This window comes from Tiliqua scincoides, chromosome 5 (assembly GCF_035046505.1).
Source record: "Tiliqua scincoides isolate rTilSci1 chromosome 5, rTilSci1.hap2, whole genome shotgun sequence".
Classification (NCBI taxonomy): domain Eukaryota; kingdom Metazoa; phylum Chordata; class Lepidosauria; order Squamata; family Scincidae; genus Tiliqua; species Tiliqua scincoides.
Genome location: NC_089825.1, coordinates 39,836,074 through 39,853,933, shown reverse-complemented (window position 1 = coordinate 39,853,933; position 17,860 = coordinate 39,836,074). Strand labels below are relative to the sequence as shown.

The 17,860-nt window shown below is 42.1% G+C and overlaps 1 protein-coding gene and 1 pseudogene across 5 annotated transcripts in view; one reads left to right on the top strand and one right to left on the bottom strand.

Moving 5' to 3' along the window:
• The window catches only part of ANKRD28 (ankyrin repeat domain 28), a 116,262-nt gene that overhangs the window by 83,574 nt on the left and 14,828 nt on the right, over positions 1-17,860 (top strand). For all 5 annotated transcript variants that reach the window (XR_010794530.1, XM_066628100.1, XM_066628097.1 and 2 more), the window contains 8 exons: positions 4,264-4,346; positions 6,972-7,035; positions 8,505-8,573; positions 9,131-9,271; positions 11,390-11,501; positions 12,314-12,340; positions 15,586-15,660; positions 15,940-16,141. Coding sequence is in view for 4 of the 5 variants with exons in the window: in XM_066628100.1 (XP_066484197.1) it covers positions 4,264-4,346; positions 6,972-7,035; positions 8,505-8,573; positions 9,131-9,271; positions 11,390-11,501; positions 12,314-12,340; positions 15,586-15,660; positions 15,940-16,141 (773 nt within the window). In the remaining variant the exon portion in view is untranslated. The remainder of the gene's footprint in view (positions 1-4,263; positions 4,347-6,971; positions 7,036-8,504; positions 8,574-9,130; positions 9,272-11,389; positions 11,502-12,313; positions 12,341-15,585; positions 15,661-15,939; positions 16,142-17,860) is intronic.
• On the bottom strand, positions 1,755-1,871 carry LOC136655192 (5S ribosomal RNA; annotated as a pseudogene).

Genomic DNA, 17,860 nt, shown 5'->3' with positions numbered 1-17,860 from the left:
CTTGCCCCTCCCATTGTGCAGGAAGCAGGGCCAGACTGTAGTTTGACTTCCCTACCAAGGAGGGGCTCTCAACTTCTCTAGTTACTGCTTCAGGTTGCAGGATCTGGGCTGAACTCTACTGGGCAAAGCCTACTCAGCTTGTGAGTCTTTTCTTTCCCCATCCTCAGTACGCTCCCCACTCATTTTCCTACCTTTCCTGCTCAATATCTTCTTTAGCAGGACTAGAGATGGGATCTTAACAGGGAGAGAGAGCTTGCATTTCTATATTGCACCCCTCTGCCCCCACTTGAGCAGGAGGCCTTGGAGACATTGGGTGGTGCTAGAGTAACAGCCACTCCACTAGGTGCCAGATGCCTCAAAGTGCTTTGGAGAAATCAAAGCAACACCTAGCCAGTTGGGTGAATTTTTGGTGGGGTCACTTTCAGATGGTTTTGGCAGCAGCGGGAGCTGCCATGGCAACAGTAGAAGTTGGGATGCAGCTGGCTGTGTGTTCAACCTCCCTGCTATTCTTCTGTGTCAGTGGGGTAGATCAAAAGGGAATCTGCATTGGGAAAGGCAAAGAAGAGCTAGTGAATGGAGCATTATGGTGTGCCCTTTTTTCTCTCTATCTGCCTTCTGCCCCGGACCAGATAGGTAGGGAGAGCCACATCAAAGCAAGGGGCAGATTCGCCACATCCCCCACCCCCAATGTGGTTGTCTGAAGGGGAAGGCAAGGAGCAGCAGCAAATCCCTCCATCAGAGCTGGTATGCCTGTGGGAAATCTTTAGAGGCGGTTTGGCTGTAGTGGCAGGGGTTTGCCTGAGTTTCTCCACTAACAGTTAGATCTGAAGATATGGGTAGTGAGTTGGAGGATGCTTCGCATACCCTTCCCTGATTTTTTTTTTTTAGAGGCAACCAGACACACTCTCTGTTCCTTCAGTTGGTCAGGGCGATTGGAGCCCAAGAAGTAAGATGTTCTGCCTCTTCCCCCTGAAGAGGGTTCCTTGTTAGCACAGCAGTTTCCATTCTCATTTCCCTCAAAAGGGGCATAAAAAACATAAATTCAAACAGCCCTGCAGGAGCATATCAAATATAGTCGTCTAAGGGAGGGATCACAACCATTTTATCATCCTTTTCTTGTAGTAGGAACACTGGCTCTAGCTAAGGATCAGAGAAGCATTCCTTGGTTGGGAGGGCCTGACGACCCTCCTACCATCAAAATTCAGATGAAGGATGATTCAGGAGGAGGAGGCATGGAGTTCGGATAGACCTTGCACTTTTAATCTTAGTCTGAGTCCCTCAAGGAAGAGGGGGAGTTGCCAGGAAACAGGATCAATCTGAGTTCAACTTGGATTGTCTTTTCCTGCCAGATGTCATTATGCACCCTGGAGCTGCCTACAGGTAGAGAAGATTGTACCAAGGCCTTGTCTTCTATGTCCAAAGGGTCTATAACTGTTTTTTCACAGATCCCAGCTAAGCTTCTGACCATTCCATTCCAGATTTCTTGGACAGGGATCTGCCATCAGAATGGTTTCATCTAGCTAGACCCAAAACCATGCATTGCCTGGTCAAAAAAACCGCAGCTTGAGAGCCACATGCAGCTCTTTAACATATAATATGTGGCTCTTGGAAATACGTTCGCTGAGCTCCTTTTCGCATCACAATTAATATAAAAGGCAAATAAGAAATTTTCAAGCTTAATAATTTACAGTGTAAACTGAGAGTCCATTGGATTGGTTGGTTGGCAACCTTCAGTCTTGAAAGACTATGGTATCAGCCTACAGCACCCGGTATTCCCAGGCGGTCTCCCATCCAAGTACTAACCAGGCCTGACCCTGCTTAGCTTCCAAAATCAGACGAGATCAGGCATATGCAGGGTAACAGTTGCTGTCACAGTGGATTAAAACACTAAGTTTTCATGTTCTTGAGTAAATATATTTAAGTAAATACTGATGGGGCCTTTTTATCTGCTCTTTCGGTATCCACAGATTTGCCTCACTGCAGATGCCAAACCCCTGGACTGCTATCCTGACACAACTAGAACCTTGTTCCAGTCACATCAGGAGGTTTTCTGAGCCTTGGAAAGGCTCAAAATGCCACCCAGAGCCTTTTTTGGCGACTTCTGGTTTTCACGAAAACCAGTTGTTGGAAAAGGCTTTGGGCGGCATTCCAAGACTTGGAAAGGCCACACGTGGCCTCGCTAAGGCTCAAAATGGTTCTGGATCTCCAGTGGATCCTGAAAACTGTGGATTTGATTACCCACAGTTTTATGTAGTCATGGGGGGTCTGGGAACAGAACTCCCATGGATAAGGAGGCACGACCTGTATACTTAAGACTTTAAATACATCTTAAATATTGCAGCTCTCAAACCTCTGAAGTTTATCGTATGTGGCTCTTCCATCAAGCAAGTTTTCAAGGTGGTGGTGTTGGTGGAAGCACCACTATCTTCAGCAGTGACAATCCTGTTGGAGAGCTGACCCAAAGACATTTGTGATAAAATGGTGGTGATGGAACAGGAGCTACAAAAGTCTTTGCAATGATAATTGGAGCATCTAAACCAGTTCCTCTTTCACTAGGGGACTTGTCACTGTTCTGAACTTCTTAATCTCCAAGGCCATCAGAGATGGGCTTCAGATGATAACTCTTTTGACAGCCTTTTGGTCAACTTGTCATTGGACACATTTCAGATGAACTCTGGATTCAGTTCACTGGTTCTACAGAACTAGAAGTACTCCAGGGTTTCTTGACCTTTTTGTTAGTGCTCATGTTTTCTTTGGAGATGTGGCAACATAAAGCAGAAACCATCCTGAAGGACCTAATATAGTACCAAAGTTCCCAGAATTGTTGAGGTATTGCTGGAACATACCTGGATCCCCCCCAGGTTGAATAGGCCTTCTGTCATGGTGCAACCATGTCTGCACCATTTGACAGCATAGAGGTTGAGCAGAGCTGGCTGAAAACATTAGGCTATTTGGACAAGATTTTTTTCTACTCTCCTGTCTTCCACAAGTTTGAGGTATGGTTGCACATGGAACACATTCCTGAAATGGTACAGTGACAAAGTGTTTGTCCTAGTTTCTGTAGGGGTTCCCTTTGTTCTGGGGTTCCTTCAAGATGGCCTTGACAAAGGCCTTTGTACCAGTACTTATAAGAGACAGGTGACAGCGTTTAACAGCATCTTCAGATGGAAAGCAAAGAGGTCCATTTTTCAGCTTTCGCATACCAAAAGGTTTTTGAAAAGGGTGCCACTTCAATTCAGCATGGTTCATCTGTTTCAAAACTGGTACCTGAACTGAATTCTTAATGGCTCTAATGAGGTCCCCTTGACCCAGTGGCCACCATTTCCCTGAAACAGCTTACTCTCAAGATTCTCTTATTACTAAGCTAGAAGGGTCTCAGACCACCCATTTAATTTCTTGTTTCATAAGACTCCGGAATCAATTCCTATCTTTTGCCCAAGTTCATCCTCAGGAAAAGGGGTGGCATAGATTAGTTGCACATTTTGTTCTTTCCGGGACAGATCATCAGCTTCTGTAAAAACTGATGTCCTGTTCCTGTCTATTAAAGATTCCTCAGGTGTATATGTGTGCATCAGAGTCTACCCTGTCATACTGGCGCATGTGATTGTAACATGCTGGTATATGTGGCTTTGGCAAGACTCTTCCCAAACGTGTTTCATTCTGAAGGATCCAGAATGCCCTCTTTTCTCTACCAGACAGAATGGGAATTTTGCTTACTGTAACTTCCTATTCTTGGGAGTGGAATCAGGGGCATTCTTCTCACTTCCAGGATATCTGCAGCTTCTCCTCCTGGACAGTAAGTCAAGTGGGGGTGGTAGATAGGGCCTCCTGGGATTATGGCTCCTTGCTACATCCTGATGCTTTATGTTATTTTCTCTTCACAGTGTTGCTAATCTGTTTAGTGGGTTGCTCACTATTTATGTAGTTTTATACAGTGTTTAGCCTCTGGGTGGGATTGGCTCATACTGGAGGTGTCATCAAAGGGCACTTCCTGCTCTTTCCGCTTTTGGTCTAGGGAAGTTGGGAGCCCCTCCTTGATAGAGGACTTGAATTGCAAGCTGGCCTTGCCTATGGCAGTGTGAAGGGGCAGTCTCAAAGGATCCAGAATGCCCTCCTTCCTCTCCCAAGAACAGCAATTTATGGTAAGAAAAATTCTAATTTTTAAGAAGGGCAGTTGAATGCAACCTTTATATACATGGAATTTGGCATGACATCTTGAACTACTTCTGTCATAATGTGATGTCTGATTATGGTGTATCTTAGGCGGGGTATACATGGAATGTTTCCTCTCCATTTGGCAGCATTAAGTGGATTTTCAGACTGTTGCAGAAAGCTACTTTCATCAGGTAGGCTCTTCAAAATTACTTTATCTCTTTCCTATTAACTGTTGTCTGTATAGTAGATCTGCTTTCTGTTAGTGTTTTTCAAGCATTCAGGCTGCTGGCAGCCTGCCTGCATGTCGCCATAAGCTTGAATTCTTATAGTAACTTGTAAAAGAAAGACCATTTTCGCCCTGATAAGGCTCTAAACAATGTTGATGGGTGCATGGGAGCTGCAGGGTCAGGGTTCACCCATATCTGTAGTTTCTGTATTCATTGGGATGCCTTGAACAGATCCCTGTGGATATGAGGGCCAGCCTGTACTGGGTTGAACAATATACATTTCTGATGTTGTAGCTGCTTAGGTCAAACATGGAAACCTATATATCTGTGTATCACATTGTGATATGACGATCTAATGCATTATAGAATGAAAGTGATTATTCATAAAGGTCTGTTAGTAAATTAGAGAACAGCTATGTGTTTACCATTGGTTTAGTAAAGGATTTGCTTCTCCCTCTTTGTAAGTTTAAGTGAATGGTATTTATCCATTATTTTAAAAAAGCCATTTAAATGGATTTACTCAGTACAGTTGGATTTTAGAACTAAATTCTTGCCAAACACAAAATTATGCAAACACAAATTATCCCTTATGCAGACAGAAGCGTATTTAAGATACAACTCTTAATTCAGTTGTGAAAGTTGCACTATTTTTAACATAAATTTTGATATATTTCATAGTATGAAATTTTGACTTTTGTAGTTTTTCTGTTTGATTTGGATGACTAACAATGCATTGTCTGTCCTGTATTTGTATCGGTCAAATTCCTGCATATTTTTGAGTTTGGTTAGTTGTACCGATTTATTAGGCAGTTATAGGCAGTTATAGGCAGTTAACTTTTTGTTTTCTAATATTAGGTAGTTAACTTTTTGTTTTCAAGATGTTTTTAAATACAGTAGGTTCAATATCAAAGGGAAGACTCCTGTTATGGGGTTAAATCAACCTGCTTATTTTGTTTGATATCTATCATTGCAAACTAAAGCAGCTAGTAGTTCTTTTTTGGAATTTTAGATTTCCAAGCTGTATAGTTACACTGCATCTCCTGCCTTTCAAATGACCCCCCTCCCTTACATTATACTCTCATAGCTAAGGATTGGTGTTGGTTTTTAGCTTGCTGAACCTTGGTTGTTTGTTGCCAAGGTATGCAAGTAGCACTACAATCTAGTAGTAAAATAGCCCATTCAAACAGCTCTTCAACTTTCTCCCACTGATTATAGATTATTAGGCAGGCTTCTGATAGTTGATGTCTTTGGCCATGTTAGATGCTTCTGCATCCGCTGTTAACTGAAACTGTGAATACAGGATCCGCGGATATGAGGGGTGTAAAAATAAGTTCCATAATAGATGTAATTTAGTGCTTGCTGGGATGGTGATGGAACAGTATTTCAGGCTTGTGCCCCCCCCCCCCCGACAGCTGCTGTTTCTGTTCAGTCTGTATTTACCTACCTGTCTGGGAAATGGGAAGTACTCCTTTCTCCATATTGGTGGATTCTTTTTTGACTCAGTTCATTTTAGAAACTGGAATGTGTTCCAAACCCCTACTGCTGTGGTTATCAAACTCTCTGGGAGTTTGAAAACCACAGTAAGTCCTTGCAGGGGAGGGGAGGGAGGTAGCGGGGGGGAAGGCAGCGACGTGACCCCCAGGATTGTGTTGCTAAGGGGGCCCACCAGTCCCTGCAGCAGCCTTCCCAGCGTGCGGGGAGCCCGACACGAGTGTCAGCAGGGCTCCCCAGGCTTCTAAAAGTGAAAGTGGTGTGATTGCGCTCCACTTCCGGTTTTGCAAAGGTTGAGCACTATTGCTCCACATTCACTTTTGGAAGCCTGGGGAGCCTTACAAACAGTTGCGCAGGGCTCCCCGTACCCGAGGAAGGCTGCTGCAGGGACTGGTGAGTACATGCCAGTCCCTGCAGCCCCCTGAGCGATGCCATCTTGGGGATCACATTGCTGCCTGCCCCCGCCCCTTAAGGGGGCAGAGGCCAGGGCCTTCAGGCTGAGGCATCGCAATGCCCCAGTTTGAATACCACTGCCCTACTGCTTTATGTAGCTGTAAAGGATGCTTTTAAATAGAAAAAAATTAGTCCCTTCCTTCCCCTCCCCCCAGCCATCCCATCACTAGAGTATATTATGGTTTATTTTCTGTTCTGTTAACTTCAGCAGAAGACACAGGATAGATGTGTGTTTTTTTTAAAGTTCATTGTTCCTGCATGGAAGATCAATTGGATTTAATGATTTTGAATTTATTTCATCTTGTTTAATTCTAAATACCTCTACTTGATGGACAGTTATCATATAGTTTGGAAGACTGCAGATCATCTTAAATAAGATGACTTAGTTCAGAGTAAGAGAGTCTCTATTCTTTAAGACGAATACAAATTAACATGGTAACTTCTAGATTCCGTTTTTCATATAATACAGTACTTGAGCAGAGAAAGAATATGAAAGAATCGCTATTCTCAGTGTCAAGACCGCAGAAATTCAAAGAAATAATCTACTTTTTAGCTATTCCATACTTTATAAATAAACTATAATTTGCTAAGCTGATCAAAGGAATTGCATTTTATGGATGGCTTCACAAAATACTTTTTTTGTAGGTTTTGACATAGATACACCAGATGATTTTGGCAGAACATGTCTTCATGCGGCTGCAGCTGGAGGGTAGGTATCTATAGATTAAGGCAGTGGTTCTTGAACTTTTCCGGCCCGCAGCTCCCCTGATCCTCGTGGCCATTGGCCACGGCTCCCCATTACATCACCTCACCTCAGTTGCCCCAAAATGGGGGTGAAGGTGTTATAATTATACACTAGAAACAAAAAACAAGAGAAGTCAAGCAGAGCTGCCAGCACTCTGAGGCTGCAGTCCTAACCACACTTACCTGAGTAAGCTCCATTGAACAAAATGGGATTTACTTCTGAGTAGACCTGGTTAGGATTGTGCCCTGAGCTGTTAGCAGCACACCTGGAGAGTTTTGGAAAGGGAGGGGGGGAGAAGTGATGAATTTGCTGGAAAAGGGGAAGACTTTGTTTTGTGTGTATCTGCTAATTGCAAACTGATGTGAAACTGAGACCCAGAGACTGTTTGGCTGCAATCCTAACCTCACTTTCCTGGGAGTAAGTCCCATTGAACACAATAGGACTTACTTCTGAGTAGACCTAGCTAGAATTGTTCCTTTTGTATAGCAGCCAACATGGGGAGTACCCCCGCCCCACAAAAGGAGCCAGGAGGAAAAGGGGGGATGGCTGTAAAGGAATGGGTATTTTATTTTTTAATCAATTTTTGGAGACAAAGCTTGACTGATCAAGAGCAGCTTCTTTTTTTTCTTTTTTGAAGGGGGAGGAAAAAGAGAAAGGTGAAGATCCTTGGTTAAGCTGACACAGACCCCCAAGCCTATGTAGGTCTATTCAAAAGTAACTCCCATTTGAGTCAATGGGACTTACTCCCAGGAAAGTGTGGATAGGATTGCAGCAACACAGAGCAAGATAACAACTCCCCCCCCTCCAAAGTACATGCTCACACACATACATGCAGATGCCACCCCTATTCCCCCCCCCAGGCAAGACGGAGGAATGCAGGCTGTGGCATTTGGACACCTTCCCCCCCCCCCCCACTAAGAGCAGGCTGGGCTCCCTCTTTCTCAATCGGAGGAGAGAGCTCTCTCTAGGTTATGGTTGGGTACAAGACCTCTTGTAATGACTTGTACAGAGTTCCAAAGAAGCCTGTATATGCATACAAAGTGCTTCCACTTGCACACAAGAGGATATTTAATTGTCAATTTTTTTTCCTTTTTGTAGAAGCTCCTTGTGCTGCTATGTTGAGACTTCTTGGAAAGATTCAAGAGTTTCTACCCAAAGGGGGGGAAACTATAGATCCTGTCCTGAATATTGAATGGTGCTTTAGATGCTGGCCTATGATTGTAATCCTAGATTTGATTTCATTAGAGGACTGCAGATACCACATGGGAATGCTGTTTGAGAAGGATGTTTTAGAATGTGTAGTTTATCAAGAAGATATGGCAAGTTGTTTTGCTATAACTTAAATATTATTCAATATGTGTAAAGCATTTCTGATACATAAGGCATGTCATTATTTTAAGCTAATATAATCAGCTATCCACTTACATTTTCAGAAATTTGGAGTGCCTAAATCTGCTGCTGAACACAGGTGCAGACTTCAACAAAAAGGATAAATTTGGAAGGTAAAATGCATCCTTTACATATTTGTATGATTATAATGAAATAATTGCATAGTTTACCATCAGAAGTCAACTCCATTGTTCTTTCTCATGAAGAACCTTAATACTGCAGAAAAACAATGGTCTGAGTGCTGGTACAAGAAATAAATGATGTGAGCATTCTTAACATTGTTGGAATTACTACTGGGATAGCTCCATGATATTTATGTACTAGTAAATTTTAAAAGTCAGCAAAATGCCACTGTCTGATGACCAAATTTTGTCTTTGCTTGCATCTTTTACTGGTAAAGGCCAACACTTAGTAAATTAGTAAATGTTCAGTGTAAGTTTTCTTATTTGTGTAACAAAATTTATGACATTTGTTAGTAAATCAAGTGTCAACTTGAAGTGGCCAAATTGTGCCCTCACTGCCATTATCTTCCAGTATTTAGAAGACAGGCTGAGATCCACAGTTATGGAAAAGTGATTTGAGAGAGAAATGTTTTTCAGTGCCTTTGCTAGGTGTTTGTGTAAGAGACCGTCTTGTTATTATGTGCTATTTCTTTTTAAATGCACCACAGAACTCCACTCCATTATGCTGCTGCCAACTGTAATTACCAGTGCCTGTTTGCCCTTGTGGGTTCTGGAGCTAGTGTAAATGACCTTGATGAAAGGGGTTGTACACCACTGCACTATGCAGCTGCATCAGACACTGATGGAAAGTAAGTATAACACTGTTTGTAGAATACTTAATATTAAAAAAAAATGCAGTGATACCAGATGGCTTATACAGAATTATCCAATTCATTGTATATCTTTTAAAATTATTTTTGGATAGACAGCTAAAACATATTTCTTGATTGGACATGTTGCTTTTTTTCTTTTTTCTTTTTTAAAAAGAGCATGTTGTGATATGTTCAAGGAGACGGTCTACGGCAACAGTAAAGCAACATATGTTGACCAGTATTTTATGTTTTTTGCTGTTTATTGGTTTGTTATGTTGTACATGGTGTCGAGCTTCTGGAAAAGCAATCTATAAATTTTAAATAATCCCACATAAATTGGTAATTCATACTTCTTCAGTAATGCTTTTGCTGTGACAACCTAGTAAACAATGCCAGTATGTTTGTGAAATTCTATTTTAAAATATGTTACAGGAAAAAAATGACTGATCAACCTGGCAGAAAAATTATTTTCTAATTGCTTCGTAGAAATGTACCCCTGATTGAGATCCAATTAATGCAATATTTTATTTTTGTTATGAACAAAATTAATAGTGATAGAGTACTTAAGCTATGCATTTTCTTCAGTGCAGTTGTTCTGAGGGGAGGTAATTCCCACTTCCCTCAGCTAAGAGACAGAGCTGTGAATCTATTAACATATAAGTTGGGAGGCAATCTTCCCTTGGTGTTTCTTTTCCTTTTACCTAGAGAATCTTTTTCTGAAAAAATAAGCTATGTGGATTCTAATTTTTGTATTTATATTTCATAGGTATGCATTTGCACAGGAATTTTATTAACTCATTACAGTATTTTAAAGATTTGTACTTGGTTTTGAGGTCCTTCTGAGAGAGTACAATTGTTAAATGTCAATAATACAATTATTTAGAATAAATCCATTAAATGTTTGTTAGTATTGCATGATCAACACACATAATTTTGCATAGTTCTGGTATAACACTAGTAATACCGTGTAATTAGCATTCTTGATAAGCTATGTAGCCCTACAGCTTGATGCCAAGCTCTTCACAGCTCTGCTGAACTGGAAGTTAGTGATAATATATGACGTAATTACTGAATGTCAGAAGTTGCTGCTGTAAAAAGCAAGTACGGTACTTGGGGGGAATTCCCTTGGGGGGAATGCAGCCTGTAATATTATTTAAGTTCAGTAGAAATATAGTTGTTTCAAGGAACACCAACAGGTTTTCAGATTTTTGATACTTTCTATTTGAGCAAATACTTAAGACTTGTATATATTGAAAAGTTTATCATAAATAGTATTTGACGGGCTTGTAAGTATATAGTTATTGCTGGTTACTTCAGTTCAGTCACAGTTGATGATCTCTTGATATGTGGGCTTGAGAATATTGAAGGGTAATATTGTTCATAATAGCCAACATATATTGCAGTGTGTTACCCCTTATGATTCTGCCTGAAAGTCAAAGTAACAGGCATTAGAAAGTACTCTCTCCATAAACACACAGAATTATGTGAAGTTTTAGCAACATCCCTTTCCAAACCAGCTGATACTGTTTGTCAAAGATACATATTTGTTGAATCAGTTTTTCTAATTTTTTAAATGGAAAAAAATTATTTACCTAGTGCAGCGAAAGCATTACCGTATATGTTTAGCTTATGTCCTTGCATAAGATGAACATACACCATAAGTGGCCCCATCTGCACCCTGCCCAGTTTGCTTTTTTGTCCTTCCTCTGTTCTTGGCTCTCCTATTCCATTCCCCACTTTTTCTGGCTCAATGTACCCAACATTGAGCTTGGTGCTTTGGGGCTCCCCAAGACTCTGAGCATGAGTCGGTGGGATTCCTCAAGACTCCTTTTTAGAAAAGGGTTCTGGAGACTGAAAAATTTGAGAACCACTGGTTTATAGAAAAGCAGACAAAAGTGACTGTTGCATGTCTCTTTTCTGTCTTTCTCCTTTTCCAAAAGAATGCAGAAATATCCTGTGCATGTGTTTCTAGCATTAGATGAAGAATCAAAGCAACACTCTCAGCTTTAAGACCATAATCTCCTGTGTGGGGAAAAGACCTGGAAGGGGCTGGCTTCAGGGCTTCCCACTCCAATGCATTATTGAAAAATTAAATACGCTATTTTTTTTGTATAGGTGCCTGGAATACCTATTAAGAAATGATGCAAATCCAGGGATTCGAGACAAACAAGGATACAATGCGGTTCATTATTCTGCTGCTTATGGTCATCGATTATGCCTTGAATTGGTAAGAGAATTTGCTCTGAAAGATAGTAAATAGTAAAGCAGTAAATAAGTTGATTCTGTTTTTATGTTAGAGTATACATACAGGGAAAGTGTTATTTTTAAAAAAAAATTAGTGTTCATTGCAAATAATAGAGCAGGTAGTTGCCTAGAGCAGTGTTTCTCAACCAGTGATACTGGTACTACCAGTGGTACCTGAAGTGGTATCTGGTGATTCTTGCAGGACCCCTGGATATCTGCCGCCCAGCAGCGAGACCAGAAACGTGACACCACAGATAGCAGTAGGAGGCTTGGCTCCATGGACAGAACTCCAAAGCATGCTTTTCCATGCACAAAAAAAGCCCTCCTGTCTACCCTGAGCCTCTTACTGGTATTGTTCGTGTCGCATTTGCCTCCCAACCCAGAAGTAACTTGCAATGATGTCATCATCACCAATTATATCCGGTGGTACTTCGAATAGGTGGACCATATGAAGTGGTATGGCAGATGACAAATGCTGAGAAACACTGGCTGAGAGTGGCGCACTTGTAAATTTAAGGAATTGATCCAGAGGATCAAAAACTCACTGGAATTTTTTAAAATTGTAAATTACAGGCCTTTGTATCATAACACAAAATGCTCTTGAATGTTTTGCTCAGTTTTTAAAAGGGGTTTCTCATGCTATGTCATTTGAAAAACAAACAGCCCCTTGAGCACACAGAAAGAATTTTGCCCTTTAGATCTTGGCCACTATGTGAAGTGTATTGTATCCTATTTTTGTTGTGTGTTTCAATTTTTAAAGCAACATTTAACTTGAAAGTGTGGGTTTTATTGCAGATTGCCAGTGAAACACCTCTAGATGTTGTAAGTATAAATCTTTTGTTTTGATAATGTTTAAACAATATTTAGAATGTTTTATAAACTAGTAATACTATTTGAAAAACATGTTTGTTAGCCATGTGAGTAGCTACACTGGTAATCCAATAGATGCTTGGCTAATTGAGATCGTGACTTTGTTTAAAATTTATGGGTCAGCTAATTAGTTTCTTTTGAAAACAATTAGAAACCTGGAGAAGTTCAGCTTGTTTTCATATTGTCAGGAATGTTTCTGTTGCTGTATGCCCAGAACATTTGAAGGAATCCCAAATGCTTTTTATTTAACTCATTCTTTTTCCTATAGGGTTCTTACTACTTTTAATACAGTTTGATTTCTTAATATCATCCATCCGTCTCTCATCCTCCTTGTTTCTCATGCATTCTTTTCCTATTGGGTAATAAGTAGATTTAGTGGAGTTTTGTTTTTTTTTAAAGTTACAGGTGGAGCCTCTTTATCTGTGAGAGTTCCGTCCTGGACCCCTGGTAGATTCAGAAGACCAGGGATAATGAAATTCAGTTTTCAGAGCCCACCTTTTGTTCCAAACATGGCCAGAGCCATTCTGAGCCTTGCACACAGTCTCTCTAAGGCTCAGAAACCCACCTACAGCATTCTGTTAACCAGTGCTTTTTTTTGTGTAAAAAAAAAAAAAAAAAAGGTGCAGGAACTCACAACTTGTTAATCTTTTATTTATTTACTATTTTTAGACCATTTTTTATTGGAGAAATAAAATATTTTTATGTGCTTCCCCCTAAAGATGAACTTACTTCTGAGTAGACATGCATAGGATTGGGCTGTCAATCTCCACATCCCCTTCCCCCTAGCTACTTTTTCTACACATGGGGAAAAATACTGTACAGGTGCACTTGTAGCGTGTAGTGTATAGTGTGGCACTACTTCGAGGGGAGGAAGCAGTGAATGGATTCCGGAAAATGGCTTACATGAGTTCCATGTAGGAAAATTACTCTAAGCAACTGTGGGAGTAAGAACAAAAAAGGAATTCTTACACGAGAGGGGTCCTTAGGTGCACATAGAAACAGCTACGTTTGCAAACAAGCGACTAATTTGTTTTAATTCAAGTATCAGAATACTCTGTGTCTTTGGGAAGGCACTTGGCATGCAATTGTATGTTCTCTGCTGCCCTGAGCAGCTGCTGTGCATTGCTGGAGAGGAGCTGCAAACGCTGGCTGGCAGAGGGCATGCTTGTGGGGGAAGGAAGAGGAGGATCTCTGGCAAGGCTGGTCAGCACATTGTACACACTTAGAATCCCTTTTTACTTGCCCTTAGCATGTGAAAATGGGTGCAGATATATATCTCTGCCAGGATTAAGAGCCCAATCCTAGGTATGTCTACTCTGAAGTAAGTCTCATTCTAGTCAATGGAGCTTACTCCCAGGAAAGTGCCTAGGATTGCAGCCTAAGAGCCCAATCCTATGCATGTCTACTCAGAAGTCCACTTTAGTGAATGGGGCTTACTGTGGATAGGATGGCAGCCTTAGAGTCCAATCCTGTGCCTGTCTGCTCAGAAGTCAGTCCCATTAGAGGCAGTGGGGCTTCCTCCCAGGAAAGTGTGGAGAGGACTGCAACCTCAGAGCCCATCCTCTGCCTGTCTCCTCAGAAGTCAGTCCCACTAGAGGCAGTGGGGCTTCCTCCCAGGAAAGTGTGGAGAGGACTGCAGCCTCAGAGCCCCTCCTCTGCCTGTCTACTCAGGCTGCAAGGCTATGACACTTTCCCGGGAGTAAGCCCCATTGAACAAAATGGAACTTACTTCTGAGTAGACATGCATAGGCTTGGGCTCTCAGGCTGCAAGGCTATGCACCCTTTCCCAGGAGCAAGCCCCATTGAGCACAATGAGACTTACTTCTGAGTAGACACACCTAGGCTCGTGCTGCAGATTGGCACGGGGGCTGCACCAGCCAGCTTCCTTCCCCTCCTCCTCCGCCAAGCCAGTACCTGTGCATTCCATGGGTGCCGCAGCCCGTCTCCCTGGCTGGCTGGCTGGCTGGCTGTCCGCCCTCCTCCTCTGCATCGGCTTGTGTCCCCTGTGCCCTCCACCGGCTTGGAAGCTGCGCGGGGAAGCAGAGCGCAGGGGGAGGGGAGGCGGGCTGGGCTCAGGCGAGAGCTTGGAGATGGGGGCAGGAGGGGATCGTTGTGCAGTCAGGCAGGGGCCAGGCGCCCACCCACCCTGCACTCCCCAGCACCCATCCAGCGAATGCCTCTGTTTTGCTCCCCCCCTCCTGGAATGCCTCCAAAGGGGAGGGGCCCCTGCAAAAAGGCACCAGAATGCCGTCCCCCTGCGTTCCATTAGAAAAAAAGCCCTGCTGTTAACAAATTCTGGTTTTCACCAAAAATTGGAGGTTGTTAAAAAAAAAAAAAAAACACCACTCCAGCTGGGTTTCTGCCATTGCACGTGGCACCTCTGAACCTCAGAAAACCTCCCAGATGTGACCAGAACAAGGTTCCAGTCATTTCTGGGAAGTTTGCAGGGGGTGATCTGGGTGTTCGGCATCCACAGTGAGACAAATCCATGGATAGAGGCCCCATTTGTAGTTGAAATGTTTCCAGTATAGTCAGATATGCCTGTCAAAATACACAAAAGGAAAAAGCAATCTCGGCTTTTAAAATACAAAAATATTTATTATACCAGTTTAAAAAGAACACACTTTGACACAGGCATGTCCTTGTATTCTTGGGGGGGTTTCCATTCCAGAACACACACCCCCACGGATACCTGAATCAGTGGATATGAGATGGATACCTATCTCCACCCTCTGGAGGTGAGGGGAGCTTCACACCCCTTGCATCTGGAGGGTCCTCTGAGCCCAGCAGAGGCTGCAGATGGAAATCCGTGACCCTTGACCTCTGCTGGGCTCAGACTGAGCCATAGAGGTGAAAAAGTCACTTTTCGTTTTACAAAAAAACCAGAAGTGACTGTTTTTTGCCTCTGTGGCTGCGTCTGAGCCTGGCAGAGATTGCAAATGGATGTCCATGGCTTTTTCTGGGCTCAGGGCTCTCTGGAGGTGAAGGGACAGAACTCTCCCTACCACCAGGGGGCATGTGCAGGGAGGCCCCACGAACCCGATCCACAGATAAGTGAATCTGTGGATACGGGATCTGTGGCTACAAGGACTCTCCTGTACTTGCATCTGAAGGAGTGATAGCTCAGCCAATTCATAGCTTAGTGTACTTGTCTTATATTTGATAATACAATAAGTTGTATTTATTTTTTTGCTTAGCTAATGGAAACATCAGGAACTGACATGCTGAATGATTCAGACAACAGGGCACCAATTAGTCCATTGCACTTAGCTGTAAGTACTCAGTTCACCAAATATTGATTATTGGCCTGTTTTAAAGTATGCGCGCACACTTTTCCGGTTGATTTGACATAGCTTTGACTCATGCTTTTGAGTTCATTTACAGGTCAATCATTATTTACTCTTGCTTGTAAGTTGAACTGCAAGATCAATTGCAAGATATCTTTGTAAAATGTTCACAAGCTTTGTAAAATTTGGCTTCACCTCACCTCAGATTTTTTTTTAAATTGATTAATGAAATTCTAACTCAATTGAAAATGTTGACTTTTTCAGGCCTACCATGGACACCATCAAGCGCTGGAAGTGTTAGTGCAGTCTTTGTTGGATCTTGATGTCCGGAACAATAATGGAAGAACGCCTTTAGATCTTGCAGCTTTTAAGGGACACGTTGAATGTGTGGATGTACTCATTAATCAGGGAGCATCTATCTTGGTAAAAGACTACATTGTTAAGAGAACACCAATTCATGCTGCTGGTAAGTCCTTTTAATGCTTACTTATATAATGGTAGAAGAGATAATCAAGACAAATTATATAGGACAGGTTACTGATTCTATTGCCTTTTCTTAGATAGACAGTTTTAAAACTGCTTTCAAGTATTTTTTTTCTGGTTATTTTAATTGGATTTACATTTTTTGTTTTGACTGTATCTTTTTACTGCTTCATAACTGTACACTTGAACTTCCTTGAGGTTTGGATCTAGAGGTAGCTCTGCGCTGGTAACATGAAATAATAGATAGTCCAGTCTTGTGAATAAGCTGCCCAAGATAATTTGCTCATAAAACTTCTTTGTTGCCTATGGGGGAGGGAGGTGTGTGGTGGGTGGCAGCAAATTGTTAACCTTGTTGGTGGGCAGTAATGAGGCTCCTTTTTCTTTTGCTGCACCTTAGTAGGCAGTGATGGTGTAATCAAAGCCTGAAATGCTGAGACCGTTTCTGGCAGCTGGCTCTCGCTGGCTGCCACTTTTGTTCCCTTTACAATTCTCTGTAGTGTAATTTCTTGGCGGATTCTAAAGGAGGAAAAAAATGGCAATCAGCAGGAGGGAGCCACCAAGAATGCTAGTAGCACTTCAGGTGCTGGTAAAGCTGCAACTATCTGCACAGGTGCAGCGAAGAAGAGTTAAAAGGGGAAAAAAGACCCAAGCTCTGTAACCACTACTCACAACTTCAAGGTTGCCAATGGCAGCTACACAAGTTAAAGAGAAGACTAGCATAGTATCTTGCTAGGCCAGCCATTTTCAACCACTTTTGCCATGGCGCACTAGTGTGCCGCAGATGGTCTGCAGGTGTGCTGCGGGAGTTTGGGGGAAGACTATTTGTTAGTAGGGCACTGAGTGATGGGAGCCTCTGCAGTCAGTGGGGTATGCCTTGGCAGTGTTGAAAAAATGACAATTTTAGTGCCTTGACAGTGTGCCATGAGATGAAAAAGGTTGAAAATCATTGTGCTAGGCTGAAAGGGCATTTGTATCATGAGGCATGAGTAGCTTCTGGGTATGTTTGTATTTTTAAGAAAATAGCTTTTCATAAAATGGTGTCCAAAGTCATTTAAAATATAGCAATATATTCAAAGGCATTAATTTGTCTCCATATGGTGGAGCAGTCAAGAGAGATACTGGGGACAGAGCCACACCCTGGTGTTCCTGATACCCCCACTGCTGCTGTTATGAGATCTGCAGCAAATTGCGCTTCCACACAGTCCTGTATATAACTGTAAATAGGAGGTGAGAATAGAAGAGGCCTGCAGTGAACCGATGTCCCCTTGTCGTTTATACTTAGGCTTCACATTTCCTTCATTTTATTAAAGTAATAATGCCACTATATTTATCTTCTTATTTAGGATTAGTCTGACTCCTATAACGATACTTGGGGGCTGGTTCATTCTGCTGAATTATTCCTTGTGATTGCTTTTTGTGAGTGAGTGTGATTAGTGTCTGCAGTGGGAATAATTGAGGAGGTAGATTAAGGATAAGTATGTTAGGAAATCTGAATTTAATAATCTGATGAGCCTCACAATTGGGGAAAATTAAATATAGGCTGCAAGAGAAACCTGCTAGAGAAATATAGAATTTCTGTCTTTCAGCCCTAAAATGTAAGCAGTACGTTCTATCCATATCTGATTTTTCATGATTTCTTATCTGTCTCCTATTTACTACCTCTGTCTTAAAAAGTACATGGGAAAGCTGTTTGCCTTATTGT